The sequence below is a fragment of the Rhinichthys klamathensis genome, unplaced genomic scaffold, assembly GCF_029890125.1.
Source record: "Rhinichthys klamathensis goyatoka isolate OS25496 unplaced genomic scaffold, OSU_Roscu_1.1 h1tg000665l_1, whole genome shotgun sequence".
Taxonomy (NCBI): Eukaryota; Metazoa; Chordata; class Actinopteri; order Cypriniformes; family Leuciscidae; genus Rhinichthys; species Rhinichthys klamathensis.
The window spans coordinates 936,618-955,715 of NW_026607104.1; the positions used below are offsets into that span (position 1 = coordinate 936,618).

The following is a 19,098-nucleotide window of genomic DNA, read 5'->3' on the forward strand; positions in this document are numbered from 1 at the left end:
TCGTCAATGGCTTTACTTTTTGAGTTTCAAGCTTCACATAAACTCGACACAAATTAGTAAAAAAGTTAAAGGGATAGTTCACCCAAAAATGAAAACGGTCTTTTACTCGCCCTCATGTCATTCTAAACCCAGAAGACTGTTCATCTTCTGAACGCAAATGAAGATATTTTAATGAAAGTCCATTCAACCAAAACTTAGACACTTAAACTTCATAAAAACGTCGTAAAAGTAATCCATATGAATTGAGAGGTTTAAGCAAGTACAGTTGAGCTTTAGTGTTTGCCATGTTTGATGTGCTATGAATATGCATTGATCAACTCTTTTAGCCGTCAGTTTTGGTGGAATGGACTTTCAATGGAGGAGCAGAAATCACTCGGGGGGTTTTTATTAAAAATGTCTTCATCTGTGTTTCGAAGATGAAGGTCTACAGGGTCTGGGTTTGGAACAACATGAGGGTGAATAACTCATTTTTTGGTGATCTTTCCCTTTAAGGGTCACAAGGTAGCTACATTTCAAATCTTTTTAAGAGGCAATAACATTTTATTTAATACATTTACATACCGTGTCAGAAAGCGCAGTAAACGGAAGTATTTAACTAAATATATTTTGCTTCAAAACAACCTTCTGGGCACTCTTTCCGCGATCACTATCGATTTAAAAGATATTTTCTTTGTCAAATACACGAGTCTTTATATTCAGTTGTTACTAGTGCACGTTGGAAAAAATACTTCTCCATCCAATAGGACCACTGCTGCAGGACAAATGTACAAAAATAAATAATTTAGTCTGTTTGGAAAGGATTATCAAGACCATTTGTGATAAGAAGCGACTCCAGGTTGCTGGTGGAGTCTGTTTGAGTCTTTCGAGTCCCTTTTCAGAGACCGTTAAACCACAGGGGGCCAAAACTTCATTCATCACATATCAAGTCTGTGCGAGTCCTGTTCCTGTCACGTCACCATGTCTGTTTCTCATCCCATGTTTCTTTTTCAGAACTACTGAAGGTCTGTGTGCTTGTCTGATTGACTGATAGCCTCCTTTATCTTGAGTGTGATGTAGTCGAGCGACAGTAGGTCATAGGCTCCTGTCCTGTGCTGCATGTGTAAATGTTGATATCTGATGTGAAATCAATCCCTGAATGAAACGTCTTTTATAACGTCAATTGCCCTGTTCGTCGTCTCATAACACCGCATGATGACCGGGGAAGAGATTATGCACTGTAACTAGAGCTGGGCGATGTACAGGGATTTAATTTTTGCTATAAAACTGTTTTTAAAATAGTCACGTTAAAATAATTAGGCCTGTTTTTCCACTAAATGACATTTGTGCAGCAGCATTTGTTTCAGTTAAAAATCTGTAAATTGTCCGGGAACATTTGACTCGAGGTAATTGTTGAAGTCTACTTTTTTTAAATGGCAATCGTGAGCTGATTCGTGGATTCGAATCATGGAAATGAATCAGACCAACATACTTTATACTGCCTAATTTTCATCGCGAATATATTGTGAACATTCAATATATCGCCCAGCCCTAACTGTAAATACATTTGTCAGTTTCTCTTCGGTTTTCTCATCTCACTGTTATATGTGATTTTTCCGTTAGAGTGGCTTCTTTTATTCGAGGTGGACCGCGTCGTTCGCCGGTTTCAGGCGGCCTGCGCAAAACATCTCAAATAAAAGAAACAATGCCCTTCGATTTTCCCCTCATGGTACTTCATCTTGGTATTTTTGAATGAATCATGCCCCATGTTTATCATTTTTTTTGTTTCTTTGTGTTTGTTTTTCTTTTTGTTTGTTTTTGTTTTTTTACTTTCTGTGCACAGCAATTGCTCTGAAATTTGGGGACTGAGTACACCAAATACGATAGAACAGTGGGATACCTCAGGCCTTTACAGCTACCCTGACCAAACCAGGTGAATATCCTCTGCTGACATTGTGCCACACTCACCCCACAAGCCACAGGTGGGGATGAACGAGCACAGGGGGCTCCAGGGGCCGTGTAATAACCTGCTTTAGTATTGTTTAAATATCGTAATGATGGCTTCACTTATTTTATTGTAGAGTTTTAACTCTGAATGTTACAATAGATTTAAAGCAGATCGACATATTTTCATAACTCATACACTTCACTAAAGAAACAGTTTAAAACGGTGGTTCTCAACTGGGTTTACTGATTTTACTCTGAAATGGTGACCCAACCCATTGCCAAATTTATGCAGAAGTAATCGTGTCCTCTGTCTTTTTTTATGTTTACCTATATATCGTTCAAAGATTTGGGGTCAGCAAAAAATAATTTTTATGAAAGAAATTAATACTTTTATTCAGCAAGCATATATTTAATTGATCAATTTACCAGTTAAAGATATATTTATAATGTTACAAAAGATTTCGATTTCTAATAAATGCTGTTCTTTTGAACCTTCTAGTCATAGTTGTGCTGCTTCATATTTTTGAAGTTCTGGTTCTGTTAACATTAATAATCAGAAATTCATCATATTAGAATGATGCAACACTGAAGACTGGAGTAATGATGCAGAAAATTCAGCTTTGAGCACAGGAATAAATATAATTTTACAATATATTCACATAGAAAACAGCTATTTTAAATTCTGTTCTTGATCAAATAAATGCAGCCTTGATGAGCTGAGGAGACTTTCATAAAGATTTGAAAAATCTTACAGGCTCAACTTTTGAATGGTTGCGTATTATATAGTTATGCCGTTTGATTGGATGCGTATCAAAATTAGGGCCCCACTTTTTATTAGGTGTCTTTAACTGCTATGTACATGCATAAAAAAAGAAGGTTGGGTTAAGGCGTTATCTAACTGTAGTTGTAATTACAGAAATAGATGCAGTTATTTTATTTTTAATATAAGTACTCTTTAAAAACATGTAAACAATAAATGCATTGTATCAAATTATTCATTTAAAAGTTAACACCATAGTCAATGACACTTAATATAAAGTGGGACCAAATTAATATTAAGCCCCCCCCCCCCAACACACACACACACACACACACACACTTTAAGACTTTGCACTGTTATATGGTTAGTTGCTTTTAAAATGTTTTTTTCCTTCTCCCTTGATGTATACAACCCATTTTTGGGTCACGACAACCCACCAGTTGAGAACCATTGATTTAATATAGTAGTATTCCGTTATTGTGTATAAACATTCAGGATCTTTAATCGTAATGGTTTAACCTTGGTCGTGATTTGCTGTCTAATCGCATCACCTTCCCTCTTCCCTCCATCCATGCATGTCTTTCTCTGGTCATTTGGCACACTCCCTTCTCCTCCATTTCTCTCGCCCTCTCTCTGTGGATGCTCGGGTCAGATCTCTGGACGGGCGTCTGCAAGTGTCTCACCGTAAAGGTCTGCCTCATGTCATCTACTGCCGCCTGTGGCGATGGCCCGACCTGCACAGCCACCACGAGCTGCGCGCCATCGAGACCTGCGAGTACGCCTTCAACCTCAAGAAGGATGAAGTCTGCATCAACCCCTACCACTACCAGCGGGTGGAGACGCCAGGTGTGGAAATTGGCAGCTGAGTTGCCAGGAAAAGATTCGAGTGGTTTTTCTGAACGCTTCCTAATGTGTGAAATTTGAACCGAGTGTTCACTCAGTCCTCTCGATTCTGAATGTCTCTCCTGTAGTTCTTCCTCCCGTCCTCGTGCCAAGACACACAGAGATCCTGACTGAGCTGCCTCCTCTGGACGACTACACCAACTCCATACCTGAAAACACCAACTTCCCAACAGGGATAGAGCCCCCTAACAATTACATACCAGGTAGGAACGCACGTCTCGCACCATATGTCTCACCCAATCGTTTCACACCAAAATTAAGGCCGAAGACCTTATGCGCTATTGTGTAGTTTAAGGCCTAATGACTATAACGATAACAAAGTCCACAAAAAGACTATAATGATGACGGCACAGAGAAACAATATCGTTGGACTCACTTGCAGAATGATTTAATCTAACTGATGAACGAGCCAATCCGAATCCATCCTTCTTTAAAGAGCTCGACCATTTTAAACTGCAGCATGCTTGGAATAAAGAAAGATATTGTTCCTTGGTGTGGACGCGAATATAGTTATTTTTATAGTTCTCTTTCTTGGTGTGAACGGGCCTTTAGAGTAAATTGGTGATCTTTGTTTTTGATTTCTAAATCTGTTCAGAAACTCCTCCCCCGGGATACATCAGTGAGGATGGAGAGGCCAGCGACCAGCAGATGAATCAAAGTATGGACACAGGTACATTCCCACAGTGACATCACTACATGGGAATGACAGCCACGTGTGTGTGTGTGTGTGTGTTTTAGACTCTAAAGCACAATCCACTTTTACTGCTGTAGTTTCCTTTCCAAGCTCCATCTAGACTGACTGTAGGATAATGAACCTCTGAAACCTACCTGGACAAAGTTGTATAGTGTATTCCAGTCTATAATACAGTTGTGTAGTGTATTCCAGTCTATAATAAACATGTTCTATTTATAGACTGGAATACACTACACGACTTTATTATAGACTGGAACACACTACACGACTTTATTATAGACTGGAACACACTACACAACTGTATTATAGACTGGAATACACTACACAACTGTATTATAGACTGGAATACACTACACGACTTTATTATAGACTGGAACACACTACACAACTGTATTATAGACTGGAACACACTACACAACTGTATTATAGACTGGAATACACTACACAACTGTATTATAGACTGGAATACACTACACAACTGTATTATAGACTGGAATACACTACACAACTGTATTATAGACTGGAACACACTACACAACTGTATTATAGACTGGAATACACTACACAACTGTATTATAGACTGGAACACACTACACAACTGTATTATAGACTGGAATACACTACACAACTGTATTATAGACTGGAATACACTACACGACTTTATTATAGACTGGAACACACTACACAACTGTATTATAGACTGGAACACACTACACAACTGTATTATAGACTGGAATACACTACACAACTGTATTATAGACTGGAATACACTACACAACTGTATTATAGACTGGAATACACTACACAACTGTATTATAGACTGGAACACACTACACAACTGTATTATAGACTGGAATACACTACACAACTGTATTATAGACTGGAACACACTACACAACTGTATTATAGACTGGAACACACTACACAACTTTATTATAGACTGGAATACACTACACAACTGTATTATAGACTGGAATACACTACACAACTGTATTATAGACTGGAACACACTACACGACTGTATTATAGACTGGAACACACTACACGACTGTATTATAGACTGGAACACACTACACGACTGTATTATAGACTGGAACACACTACACAACTGTATTATAGACTGGAACACACTACACGACTGTATTATAGACTGGAACACACTACACGACTGTATTATAGACTGGAATACACTACACAACTGTATTATAGACTGGAACACACTACACGACTGTATTATAGACTGGAACACACTACACAACTGTATTATAGACTGGAACACACTACACGACTGTATTATAGACTGGAATACACTACACAACTTTATTATAGACTGGAATACACTACACAACTGTATTATAGACTGGAACACACTACACGACTGTATTATAGACTGGAACACACTACACGACTGTATTATAGACTGGAATACACTACACAACTTTATTATAGACTGGAATACACTACACAACTGTATTATAGACTGGAACACACTACACAACTTTATTATAGACTGGAATACACTACACAACTTTATTATAGACTAGAATACACTACACAACTTTATTATAGACTGGAATACACTACACAACTTTATTATAGACTGGAACACACTACACAACTGTATTATAGACTGGAATACACTACACAACTTTATTATAGACTAGAATACACTACACAACTTTATTATAGACTGGAATACACTACACAACTTTATTATAGACTGGAATACACTACACAACTGTATTATAGACTAGAATACACTACACAACTGTATTATAGACTGGAACACACTACACAACTGTATTATAGACTAGAATACACTACACAACTGTATTATAGACTGGAACACACTACACAACTGTATTATAGACTGGAACACACTACACAACTGTATTATAGACTGGAATACACTACACAACTGTATTATAGACTGGAACACACTACACAACTTTATTATAGACTAGAATACACTACACAACTTTATTATAGACTAGAATACACTACACAACTTTATTATAGACTAGAATACACTACACAACTTTATTATAGACTGGAATACACTACACAACTGTATTATAGACTGGAATACACTACACAACTGTATTATAGACTGGAACACACTACACAACTGTATTATAGACTGGAACACACTACACAACTGTATTATAGACTGGAATACACTACACAACTGTATTATAGACTGGAATACACTACACAACTGTATTATAGACTGGAATACACTACACAACTGTATTATAGACTGGAACACACTACACAAATTTATTATAGACTGGAACACACTACACAACTTTATTATAGACTAGAATACACTACACAACTTTATTATAGACTGGAATACACTACACAACTGTATTATAGACTGGAATACACTACACAACTGTATTATAGACTGGAACACACTACACAACTGTATTATAGACTGGAATACACTACACAACTTTATTATAGACTGGAATACACTACACAACTTTATTATAGACTAGAATACACTACACAACTGTATTATAGACTGGAATACACTACACAACTGTATTATAGACTAGAATACACTACACAACTGTATTATAGACTGGAACACACTACACAACTGTATTATAGACTGGAACACACTACACAACTGTATTATAGACTGGAACACACTACACAACTGTATTATAGACTGGAACACACTACACAACTTTATTATAGACTAGAATACACAACTGTATTATAGACTGGAATACACTACACAACTGTATTATAGACTGGAACACACTACACAACTGTATTATAGACTGGAACACACTACACAACTGTATTATAGACTGGAACACACTACACAACTGTATTATAGACTGGAATACACAACTGTATTATAGACTGGAATACACTACACAACTGTATTATAGACTGGAACACACTACACAACTGTATTATAGACTGGAATACACTACACAACTGTATTATAGACTGGAACACACTACACAACTTTATTATAGACTAGAATACACAACTGTATTATAGACTGGAATACACTACACAACTGTATTATAGACTGGAACACACTACACAACTGTATTATAGACTGGAATACACTACACAACTGTATTATAGACTGGAACACACTACACAACTTTATTATAGACTAGAATACACTACACAACTGTATTATAGACTGGAACACACTACACAACTGTATTATAGACTGGAACACACTACACAACTTTATTATAGACTAGAATACACTACACAACTTTATTATAGACTGGAATACACTACACAACTTTATTATAGACTGGAACACACTACACAACTGTATTATAGACTGGAATACACTACACAACTTTATTATAGACTAGAATACACTACACAACTTTATTATAGACTGGAATACACTACACAACTTTATTATAGACTGGAATACACTACACAACTGTATTATAGACTAGAATACACTACACAACTGTATTATAGACTGGAACACACTACACAACTTTATTATATACTAGAATACACTACACAACTGTATTATAGACTGGAACACACTACACAACTGTATTATAGACTGGAACACACTACACAACTTTATTATAGACTGGAATACACTACACAACTTTATTATAGACTAGAATACACTACACAACTTTTTAAAATTTGAACAGATTTCAAAACACTAGGCATCATACACATGCCACCTTTGTAAATGGTTACTGAGGGAAAAAACTAGTCCTCAAACAGTAAACGGCACACTACTAGATTTTCAAGTCGTTCCAAACTCAAACTCAGCACTGTGTGGCTGCAAGGCGCACGACAAATGAAAACAAAATGTGATCTAAACTCGGCTCAATGTCAAACATGTTTGATCGCCCATCCAGACTGGAATTCATGACTAAAGTCTGGACTAAAGTCTTGTAGTGTTGGTTTCAGTCAACTGTTTTTGCTTCAGGATCCAGATTTTACAGGCATCAAGTGGCGACCTGACAGAAGTTATGTTATGGTAGTAACGCCACCTCACTTAAATTTAATCATACTTAGAATTTCTTTAGTCGCAAATTTCACTTCAGGTTTTCTAAATACATTTTATTGATTTTATTATGAACAATTCATCCATGAATATGTTATTATATTTAAATGCAACTCAATCTTCCATTGGAGTGACAGACTTCTCTCTGGTGACATCATCTGCAAGTTTCAACAACCGATGGATCGAACCAAGTCCTTTCCCTATTCTCTGTGTTTATGATAACCTGTTTTACTCCGATATACATCTCAACATTGCAACTTATTCAGTTTTCAACCCAGTGTACCAAGAATTTCCACTTTAGTGCAATGCTGTCTTTTGTTATTGCTCATACGCAGGGTTCCAGGTCTAAACAGACCCCTAAATTAAACATTAAACTTCAGCTGTGTTTCAGACAGGAATGATGCCTCAAATCATGTGTCCATTGATAGACTATAACATTTTTACATTGGCAAGCACCAAATAAACCAGTTATTTCTTGTTGCTGCCATTATCTCTATTATTGTAAGGAAAAGCTCTTCTTTTTGTCAGGTTCTCCTGCAGAACTGTCGCCAAGCACACTCTCGCCTGTCAATCATGGCATGGGTAAGAGCCGATTATCTGCTTAACCTCACTCTTGATAGCCATTATGTTGACATCTTGACCATTTCTTAAGATTGAGGACTTCAAAGATCCATGCACAGTTAATACAAGACTGTCAACTTGTTCGCTTATATTGGTCTTCCTCATCTCTGCTTTAGACCTGCAGCCAGTGACTTACTCGGAGCCTGCGTTTTGGTGCTCCATAGCTTACTATGAACTCAACCAGCGGGTGGGAGAAACGTTCCACGCCTCTCAGCCTTCCCTCACCGTGGACGGCTTCACAGACCCCTCCAACTCAGAGCGCTTCTGCCTGGGCCTGCTGTCCAACGTCAACCGCAACGCCACCGTGGAGATGACCCGGAGACACATAGGTATCCAAGACATCTTCAGCTGGTCTACTGTCAAGTGTTTCAGTTGAAATTAAGGGACAGTTCACCCAAGAGCTAAAATCGACATCTTACATTTGCTTTCACGTCATTCTGAACCTGTATGATGTGCTTTAGTTTAGTCTACAGAACACAGAAGACCTCAGTAGGGCTTTTCACGCTGTGCTTAACCCCGGGTTATCATTGTTCTAAACCCTGCTTTTAACCCTGGGTAAAGCCCCGGCTAGATGCTTGGCAACAGACAGCCAATCACATGCCTCGCATGCTTTGCAAGTCACAGGAACAGCATGTGTTGAATAAACATTAGGCTGTGTTTCAGCGGTTGAGGGGGAAAATGTCAAATGGTGACATAGTGTGCTATTGTTGTGAAGAAGAGACCGTTCAATTCTTACCTTTATAGTCTGATAGTTCAGTCGGCAATATATAATCCAAGGATGTGCAATGCTAGACCCTTTATGTAAACAGTACATGTGTTCGTCCAATCAGTGACATTGACACCTCAAATATGCAAACAAGGATGTTAACCCAGGGTTTAGGAATGACATCTTATGAATACCCAGGATAAATTGTTAACCCCGGGTAAATTATGAGCAGTGTGAAACGTGAAGCAGAATAACCCAGGATTGGTTACCCGCGGTTCAGAATAACCCAGGATTAACTAGTTCAAGTGTGAAAAGCCCTATTTACTTTCTTTAATGAAACAAAATATTTTGAATCTGGTCTTTTCTTGTCCATACAATGAAAGTTAATCATGCAGAAGCAACATGAGGATGAGTAAAAGATGATGATTTTCAATTTTGGTTGACCTGTCCCTTTGTATGTACCAAGACAATTTTAGACTCCTGCACAATGGTCACATGTACAATATAAAGTTCTCACTGCTGTTTGTCTTTGATCAGGTCGAGGGGTCAGGCTGTATTATATTGGTGGGGAAGTGTTTGCCGAATGTCTTAGCGATAGTGCCATCTTCGTTCAAAGCCCTAACTGTAATCAGAGGTATGGCTGGCACCCTGCAACAGTCTGTAAAATCCCCCCAGGTAAGAGACTCACTCACTTCCAGCGTCCATGCTACTACAGGTGGGCAGTAAAGCGCTAGACAATAAATGGGGACAAACTTGTCATCCAGTAGTTTTTTGTGTAAGATTTTTGTCTCTGTCGTGGTTGCGCTCGTGACTTTTGCGGTGCTGCATCGCCATTAAAGTTTATAATTTGCATGTTTTTTTAAGCCTTACCAGTTTAAATACTAATGGGTAACACTTTATTTTAAGGTGCTTGTAATAAGCAGTAATTAACAGTTAATAAGACACTTATAAGACCTTATAAGATACATATAAGATGCATATAAGCATTAATTATAATAAATAAATTAAATTAAATAATAAATTTCTCAAGTTTCAATACATTGCACTTTTAGAACAGCCGAACAAACATAAATGGTAACACAAACTCCCATTCCCTTAAAAATGTACCTTCCCAAGAGGGAGTAGTTTCCCTGATCTCTTCAGGGCCTGGACCTTTAATTAACCCTTATATGAAGTAGTTAATGCTTATATGCATCTTATAAGGTCTTATAAGTGTCTTATTAACTGTTAATTACTGCTTATTACAAGCACCTTAAAATAAAGTGTTACCTACTAATGTCATTTAAAATCGTTAAATCTGCGAAAGTTGACTCAATCTGGGACTCGAGTGCTGTCTGAGAGCCGGTTTCTGTGCATGTACACTAGTTTTGGATCGGTAACGTTTTTTTTTGTTTAAGTCTCTTCTGCTCACCAAGGCTGCATTTATTTGATTAAAAATACATTTTGGGACATTATAAATGTCTTAACTGTCACTTTTGATCAATTTAATTCATCCTTAATGAATAAAAGTATTAATTTCTTTTATTTATTTCCCGCAAAAATTAAATAAAAATTCTACCTGACCCCAAACTTTTGAAGGGTAGTGTTTAATATTACAAAAGCTTTCTATTTCAGATAAATGCTGTTCTATTGAACTTTCTATTCATCGAATCCTGAAATAAAAATGTAAAAAAAAACTGTTCAACATTAATAATAATAATGAATGTTTCCTGAGCATATCAGAGTGATTTCTGAAGGATCATGTGACACTGAAGACTGGAGTAATGATGCTGGAAATTCAGCTTTGATCACAGGAATAAATTAAATTTTTTGCTATATATTCTCATAGAAAACAGCCGTTTTAAATTGTAATATTTCACAATATTACAGTTTTTTTGTTGTTGTATTTTTAATTGAATAAATGCAGCCTTGGTGAGCAGAAGAGGCTTCTTTTAAAAACATTAGAAATCTTACCGATCCCAAACTTTTGACCGGTAGTGTATATATGAAGCCGCCGGTCACGCAGCGTCCCAGAACCGACTTTTTCACCATTTATTGCACTAAAAGAACATGCTTGTCTTGGCGGGTATTCATAGAAACACAGTCGGTAAATCAATGTGTATTCACAGTAAAGTAAAAGGCAAAAAAGACACTGCATAGTCTTCATTCAAATTCTGTAGTATAAATTTAAGCCCTGTTTATTTAATTTCTATCTTTTTTTTCTGTTGCATTTTTGTCATATTGCTTGTAATTAATTTAACTCTTATTTTATTACTAATTGTTTTCTTGTCTTCTATAAGCTTGAACTTTTTTTACTTGCATTTGTTAGACTAGTATTTGTTTTTTTACTGTGATATCAAAAATGGTATTGATAATTATGAAATTTCAACGGTTTCTAAAATGTTGTTGTCGTAACAACCTTATTTCAGGGGGAAACTAACTTGTGATATATATTGTTATTGTGAAATAAAATGACTCGTATCGTTTGATAAGAGTTTGGTCATATCGCTCGCCTTACGTTGTACCATCCATCAGAACGTGCCGATTTACGTCAACTATTGACATCATGAATGATATCCTCTTTCTTAGGCTGTAACCTGAAGATCTTCAATAACCAGGAGTTTGCGGCACTGCTGGCTCAGTCGGTGAACCAGGGCTTTGAGGCTGTATATCAGTTGACCAGGATGTGCACCATTCGCATGAGTTTCGTCAAAGGCTGGGGAGCCGAGTACAGGTATGGACAAGCTCTGCCAATAGCAGACATCTTAAATAGTGCATCTTTTTATAACACAATAAACGTTCTCCGGGATGGGAGTATGATCTGTATTCAGATTAATTTAGCTATAGTTATAGAAGGTGGAAAAACTCATCTTATAACTACACTAAATGCAACCCCAATGACCAAATTTAAGGTGGCATGGTAAATATGCCAAGGAGGCACTTCAGTATTACTGTTATAAATTATTGTTTTTAGTCAAATTATCGACTCCACCTCAAGCCCCCTTCACGTCAAATGTGAATGTGTGGCACAAATGTTTGAAGACTTTGAATAGAAATCATTAATTCCTGTGGAGCTGTTAAGTGTTGTTTTACTATATTTAATATGTAAATGCATGTGGTTCCTTTTGAGAGAAGTAAAGGTTAATTTGCACTTGCAGTGAAATGTATGAATTAGTGCTGTCAAACGATTAAAATATTTAATCGCGATTAATCACATTAATGTCATAGTTAACTCGCGATTAATCGCACATTTTTATCTATTCTAAATGTCTCTTGATTTTTTTTGTCCCATTATTTTTTTCTAATTTTAATGCTCTTATCAACATGGAAAAGTGGATCGGCTTGCTCTGTGCAAATGTTTTTTATTGAAAACAACACTGGCATATACTGTGTTCAATTTCACACTAACATTCTCACTTGGAGCAAATAATCTCTCACACAATGTAACACTGTCCATCAATAAAAGGGTTAAAGAAATACTGACGAGGTCCTGATATTGACGAGTGGGCGGAGAATTCGCATCAGCTGTGTGTGTGTGTGTGTGTGTGTGTGTGTGCTTGGCCATCAACAAGTGGTATTTCAGACTGGACGTGCTGCGATGATGATGATAGCTCAGTTCACTACGACAAAACACACAGATCACTTTGGTCTTTTCAATGGAACCATTTGGCAACTTTTTAAAAGTAAACTTTCCATTCAGAATCTTATTGGCATCCATTTCGGCGTCTCGCGCTCGTCATCCACTCAAAACGTAACGTTAACCTACTATTTGGCCGGCTCGCAACAAGTGTGTTTCCAGTCTAGCTAGATCCGGTGCGTTCAGAAAGGACGCGGAATGCACGGCGCTACGCCAGTTTTCAAAACTTTTTGGATGCCAAAACGTTTCTATTGGCCGCGCTGGTAATCGTCACAGCGGCAAAAGTTGAACTATTTTGAATTTTGACCGCGGTGTGCGCGGCGCAACGTCCTCGCGCGGCGCAAGCCATTGAAATGAATGGGTTTCATAGCGCAGCGCATGCCGCGTCCGGTTGCAAAAGCATGTGAAAAAAAACAACAAAGTTTGCAAGGCCAAAAAGACTGTTAATCGCGCGATAAAAAGATTAATCGCGTTAAAATGGGTTTGCGTTAATGCCGTCAATAACGCGTTTAACTGACAGCCCTAGTATGAATCAATATTTCTCAAAATGAATAAACAGGGGAATACAAACACTGAATAGTATGCAAACCTCCTATAATTAATATTAAATGCAAATGTACTTTATGCACTTAATCTCACTTTATTTACCAATGTCTTTGCTGTTGACCTTAGATTATCCAATTCAACCATCCAAATCACCCAAATGACTTTACATTAAGGGTCTCGTGTGTCACTTTTGTATTTTTACTGCTGAAATGACTGTTGAGCTTGGCTTTCCTGTTCTCTTCTGTTTTTGATATCCTGATGCACAGTTAGGGTGTGTTCACACTTGGCATGTTTGGTGGGATTAAAATGAACTCTGGTGCGATTGCTCTGTTAGTGCGGTTCATTTGAGTAAGTGTGAACGCTGCCATCTGAACCCTGGTGCACCAAACAAGAGGAATATATGAATCTCGCTCCGCTTCCAAACAATCTCTGGTGCGGTTCGACTGAAATATGAACACAACGCGGACCAAAGACATGTTAACAAACCAAAAACAGGACATGATGTCACAAAAAAAGATGTAATACTCTAGCGTTCCTGTTTTTTCTCATCATAGTCGTGATGTTGCCCATCACAGTTCAGTACATCACGTCTCCTCGCAGCAGATCTTGGTGTGTGTGACGGAGGGTTTCCTGACGCTGTTTTGACTCCTTTACACATTTTAGTAGTTCTTTGTAAGTTGAGACTAATACCATAAAATGTACGCACATACAACAACAGCATTTTAGCCCAGCATTGGTGTGGATGTATGTCATAACAGCCATCCAATCAGGTTGTGATCTTATCCTTATTCCTCTTTTGTGTGTGTGTGCGTGTTAAAATGACAAACCAGGACTAAATGAACCTTTTTGTTTTTGGTCCATACCAGAAGACCCAAGAGAACCGAACTACAAGTGTGAACACATCCGTAGTTAACTACAACACCAGTCTTAAATGCATCAACCGAATCAAATCTAAGTTACTTTCTAGTTCACATGTGCTTGTAATTCCGGATATTAAAACTAGCATTGTTTCAAAACTGGAAAAAAATAAAACCATGCCAGTTTTGTGTACAGTATTGGTAGTACTTATGGTTAAAAATGACTTCCAGTCTTACCCCGTGGCAAAGGTGTAGCTCACGCATGTCAGTCAGGTTGTTGCTATGCTACTTTTTCAGGAGCTAATTAATATTCATGAGCCACGGCTTCACTCTAGCAGTTCCTACTGGAGGTTTTTCACCTTAGTAACTTGATTTTCCTGTTGCCTATTCCCATGATGCACCCTGTGACCTGTCGTTTGTTGTTGTTGTGTAGACGGCAGACGGTGACGAGCACCCCGTGCTGGATCGAGCTTCACCTGAACGGCCCGCTGCAGTGGCTGGACAAGGTCCTGACTCAGATGGGCTCGCCCTCCGTACGCTGCTCCAGTATGTCCTAATCGACACGACCAAGCTCTCTGCCCCCCCCCACCCCCAAAAACGACTGATTCTACAATCACATCAACCGACAACAAGAACAACAGACTTACTATAACCCCGCCCCCTCTTTCTCTATCATAGTACTCGTGAGCCTTTCTCTCTCTCTCTCTCGTCTCCCGACACTGACGTTCTCACCGTTCGGACCGGAACGCAGCACTTGCTGTCTCATCAGCTTCATGCACCTTTAATTCTCTCTTGTTTTTCTTTCATAAACCCTCAATATTAAATGTATTAGTAGTAGAATATGAAATGTATATTGTTTTTTTTATTTTATTTGGATGGTTTTCGAGAAGGAGGGAAGGTGCGTATGATGTGTGGAAGTTCAAGAAGGCAGGAAATAACTTCACACACACACACTTGTAGCAGTAAGGCTTTTCCCCCCTTGATGAAGTAAATACTTTTCCTGGATGGCGATCCCAATCCGGTCGTTCAAGGAGGTTACTTTTTCTGGCAAAAAGTCACATTCTTTGTTTTTATACACGTTATGATTGTGTAGATTGGCGCGTAAAGACTTAATCATGTTTTTCGATTTCTTCAGTAATGCCAAAAGATACCTTTTTATTTGAATATTTTACGATTTCTCCCCCCCAAACCACTATATATGAATGTTGCCTTTGATTCGAGGTATGCTGCTGTAAGACATGCTTCTTTTATTCAAACTGATAGGAATGTTTAACGCAAGGAAAAAGCCCCTCGTTCAATTCGAACTTCAGAATTCACTTTTTATTCACTGGGTGAAATATTCACAGGTCGGCTGTGGAGTGGTTTTCTTCAGAAAGTGGCTTCTTTTAAGGACGAACAAAGACTTTCAAAGGTTATTAAAACGTCTCACACGGTCCAAATCTTTAAAAAAAAAAGATGAAAAAAACAAACAAACAAAAAATCTAAGTATTTAAGCTTTAAGTGTTAATAAACTAGGTTATCCTTCACACAATTACAAGATTTTTTGTTTCCCTTTATCTTTCTTTTAGCTACTTTTTGTATTTTCATGTATTTTTATATATAAATATATTTAAGATCTTTAAAGCTCTCTTCCTTTTTATTAGAATTGAATATTTTTTTAGATCATGCCCTCTTTTTAAAGGAACATGGCTTCATAATGAAATGTCCTATCATACGAAAACGTTATTTAGCATGAAACTTTTATAAGCGCAAATATCTTTTCTCCTCTTCCAATTCAAGCTGTTGTCCCGGTTAACGTTTCGCCCTGATCTTGAACCCCCCCCCTCCCCACAACACACACACACACACACACACACTTTGATTTTCTTTTAGTTGCTTTTCCTCCCATGTTCACAACACGATACGGTTTAACCCACCGCCCCTCAAAGTACGGCTACCCGAAGGGGACATTCAGCCTACGGGGACATCGGGGTGTTTTATTTGTTTGCAATTGGGGAAAAAAAGACTTCCAAACAGGGAGAACTGTGCAACTTTAGTGTGCGTGCTCGTTGTACAACTTTTACTAATGACTGTGATATAGCTGTCTGTTATTCTTTACTTGTTGTGGCAGTGACCAGGCGTTGCAAGTATCCATTCCCCTCTTCCCACCTCTGTCTCCATCTTTTCCTTCATTGATCTTACTACTCTTGCGATTGTACTTTACGTGCATCTAGTAAAAAGCTGACGAAGATGTTGTGGCCCGTTTTTAAAGCCCATCAGCGGCCAACAAGACACTGGGAACGTTCTGTTTGCCATTTTTGACTGGGTGTGGAAAGAAAACCAAATAGAACTGAAAGTGGACCAGACATATATGCATATAAATGTGTATATATAATTTTATTTGACTTTTTCTGTCATTTTTTTTCTCCTTTTGCAAAGCATTTAACAGTTGGTGAGCTTGTTTTACCATTAGAGAGATGTATTGGTAGGACGTGAACTTCAGGCGATAAGCTTTTCAGGCGTGTTGCATATGCAGACTTCATAAATACACTAATAAAAAGTTTTAATTCTCATGTTAAAGGCTGTCTTTCTCTCCCTCTCTCTCTCTTTGTTGCATAAACTATTGGTGTGTTCAAGTCCTCCTGGGAAGTCCCTTTCGTCGGAGCAAGATGGCAGTGTGTCTTCTCTTAATAAACTGCACTAAAATACAGCACTGTTTTTAAACTACTACTAGAAAAGGAAGAACAAAGATTGTGCATGCGGTGTTTTGCTTTTTATGTTTTTAATTAATTCATGAAGCCACTGTGAACTTTATCGTTGCACATTATATTACAATGCTGCTGAGGTAATTAGCTTAGTTTGTTGTAAATAAAAAAGCCTGATAATGTCGCTGCTAATGTTTCTCACTGACACCTCCCAACTCAAAGAAAATCCCGAGCTTCCCACTGGGATTTACACCTTTTTGTTGGTGTTCATCTGCGTCCGTTGTTTCCGACATGACTTGAAGGGTTTCTTGATGCCATTTATGTATCATATTTCACCTCAAGCATACTCTTTTCTGACAGTGCACTGGGTAAATACTGTAAGTACACTTATGTTTGAGAACGTTATACTTTAACAGATTTGTTGATTGTGCTGGAAATGATGCTGCTAATGTGAGAGACATAAATAATTTGTGTGAAACTTCAGTTACACTTTATTTTAAGGTGTCTTAGTACTGAAAAATGTATAATTACAGTGTAACTGAGTAATAATAATTAACTACATGTACTTACTATAGGTTTAGGGTTAGTTGCATGTAATTAGGCATAATTTACTGTTATTACTATAGTAACTATATGTAACAATGACACGTAAAATAAAGTGTTACTGAAACTTCTTAAATATTCACACAATAAATATTATGTGACCTTTTATATAAAAAAAGGACACAAGTTGCTGTTTGAAAATACAAAATTATTACTAAAGCTAAACGGTATACTACATGCTTCTCTCGTGTCTACAAGATTACATGAGGTAAAATGTGTCCTGAACGCTAATTATGAACTCAATGTGTCCGGTTATATATATATATACCTGTAGGATTTAGTTTGTGCCATAAATGGTGAATATGCAGAAGTATTACTGAGTGTCCTACAGCTGCTGGTGTCAGTTAGTAGCTTTTGTTTGTGCATGGCAGGATTTTTTAGTTTGCATCAAGACTACATGCCAATCCAAGCTGGATAAAAGTGAAGATAAGATGCACAACGATTGCCAAAGAGCCCAAAACATTTGTTAGGGTTTTCCTAGTAACAATAAAATTACTTCCGTACCTTGTGAATTGTGTGATCCTGAAATGTGGTGGTTATGTAATAGTGATATAATAAAAATGTGCAGAGCTTCATTCTGTGACACGGGTGGTTAGAGGTACTTTCCAAACATCTTTATTATTCATTATAGTAAATGGACTAATAGGGTAAAATCATTCAATCCATAGTCAGTGGCCATGATCCAACAGGTGTGAAGCTGCACAGGCTTTATTCTGGATGCGGAGAGGGAAAACTCTAGCCTGGTTAAAAACAGACCATTCTCAGTTGTAACCGAGTTATGGTCTGGCAAAGCGTCATAGACAAATCATTTCCAGAGGGGCGTCACCAACGGACGTCGCGGATAGACCTAAACCCAATCAGAGCGATGAAGGAGATGACGTATGCAGAGCGGTGGAGAAACATCCCCGAGTGTTGTTCTTTGCTCGGTTTTTAACTAAAAGCAAGCGTTCAAATGGCTTAAAACAGACGCGATAGCTGATTGGAACGAGTGATGTTCGACGGCGGCATCCATCTCTGTAATGTAGGCTACAAAATCTGCTTCAAAATCCCAGCGCTGTCGTCATCGTGTAAAGCCCGCCCCAACGTTTCTGATTGGTGCCTCGATTTCGACGGATTGGAAATGGGCTTGAATGAGCTCTTTGCCAGACTAACTTTCAGAGC

General features: G+C 37.9%; 1 protein-coding gene across 4 annotated transcripts in view; it reads left to right on the plus strand.

Moving 5' to 3' along the window:
- smad2 (SMAD family member 2) overlaps positions 1-15,935 on the plus strand; it is a 30,731-nt gene extending 14,796 nt beyond the window's left edge. For 2 of the 4 annotated variants that reach the window (XM_056241703.1, XM_056241704.1), the window contains exons 4-12: positions 1,820-1,909; positions 3,336-3,529; positions 3,655-3,789; positions 4,182-4,256; positions 8,833-8,886; positions 9,042-9,254; positions 10,169-10,306; positions 12,200-12,344; positions 15,084-15,935. In XM_056241703.1, coding sequence (XP_056097678.1) covers positions 1,820-1,909; positions 3,336-3,529; positions 3,655-3,789; positions 4,182-4,256; positions 8,833-8,886; positions 9,042-9,254; positions 10,169-10,306; positions 12,200-12,344; positions 15,084-15,207 — 1,168 coding nt within the window. In that variant the 3' untranslated portion in view covers positions 15,208-15,935. The remainder of the gene's footprint in view (positions 1-1,819; positions 1,910-3,335; positions 3,530-3,654; positions 3,790-4,181; positions 4,257-8,832; positions 8,887-9,041; positions 9,255-10,168; positions 10,307-12,199; positions 12,345-15,083) is intronic. The other 2 variants (XM_056241705.1, XM_056241706.1) reach the window with 2 other exon arrangements.
- Positions 15,936-19,098: the final 3,163 nt, after the last annotated feature.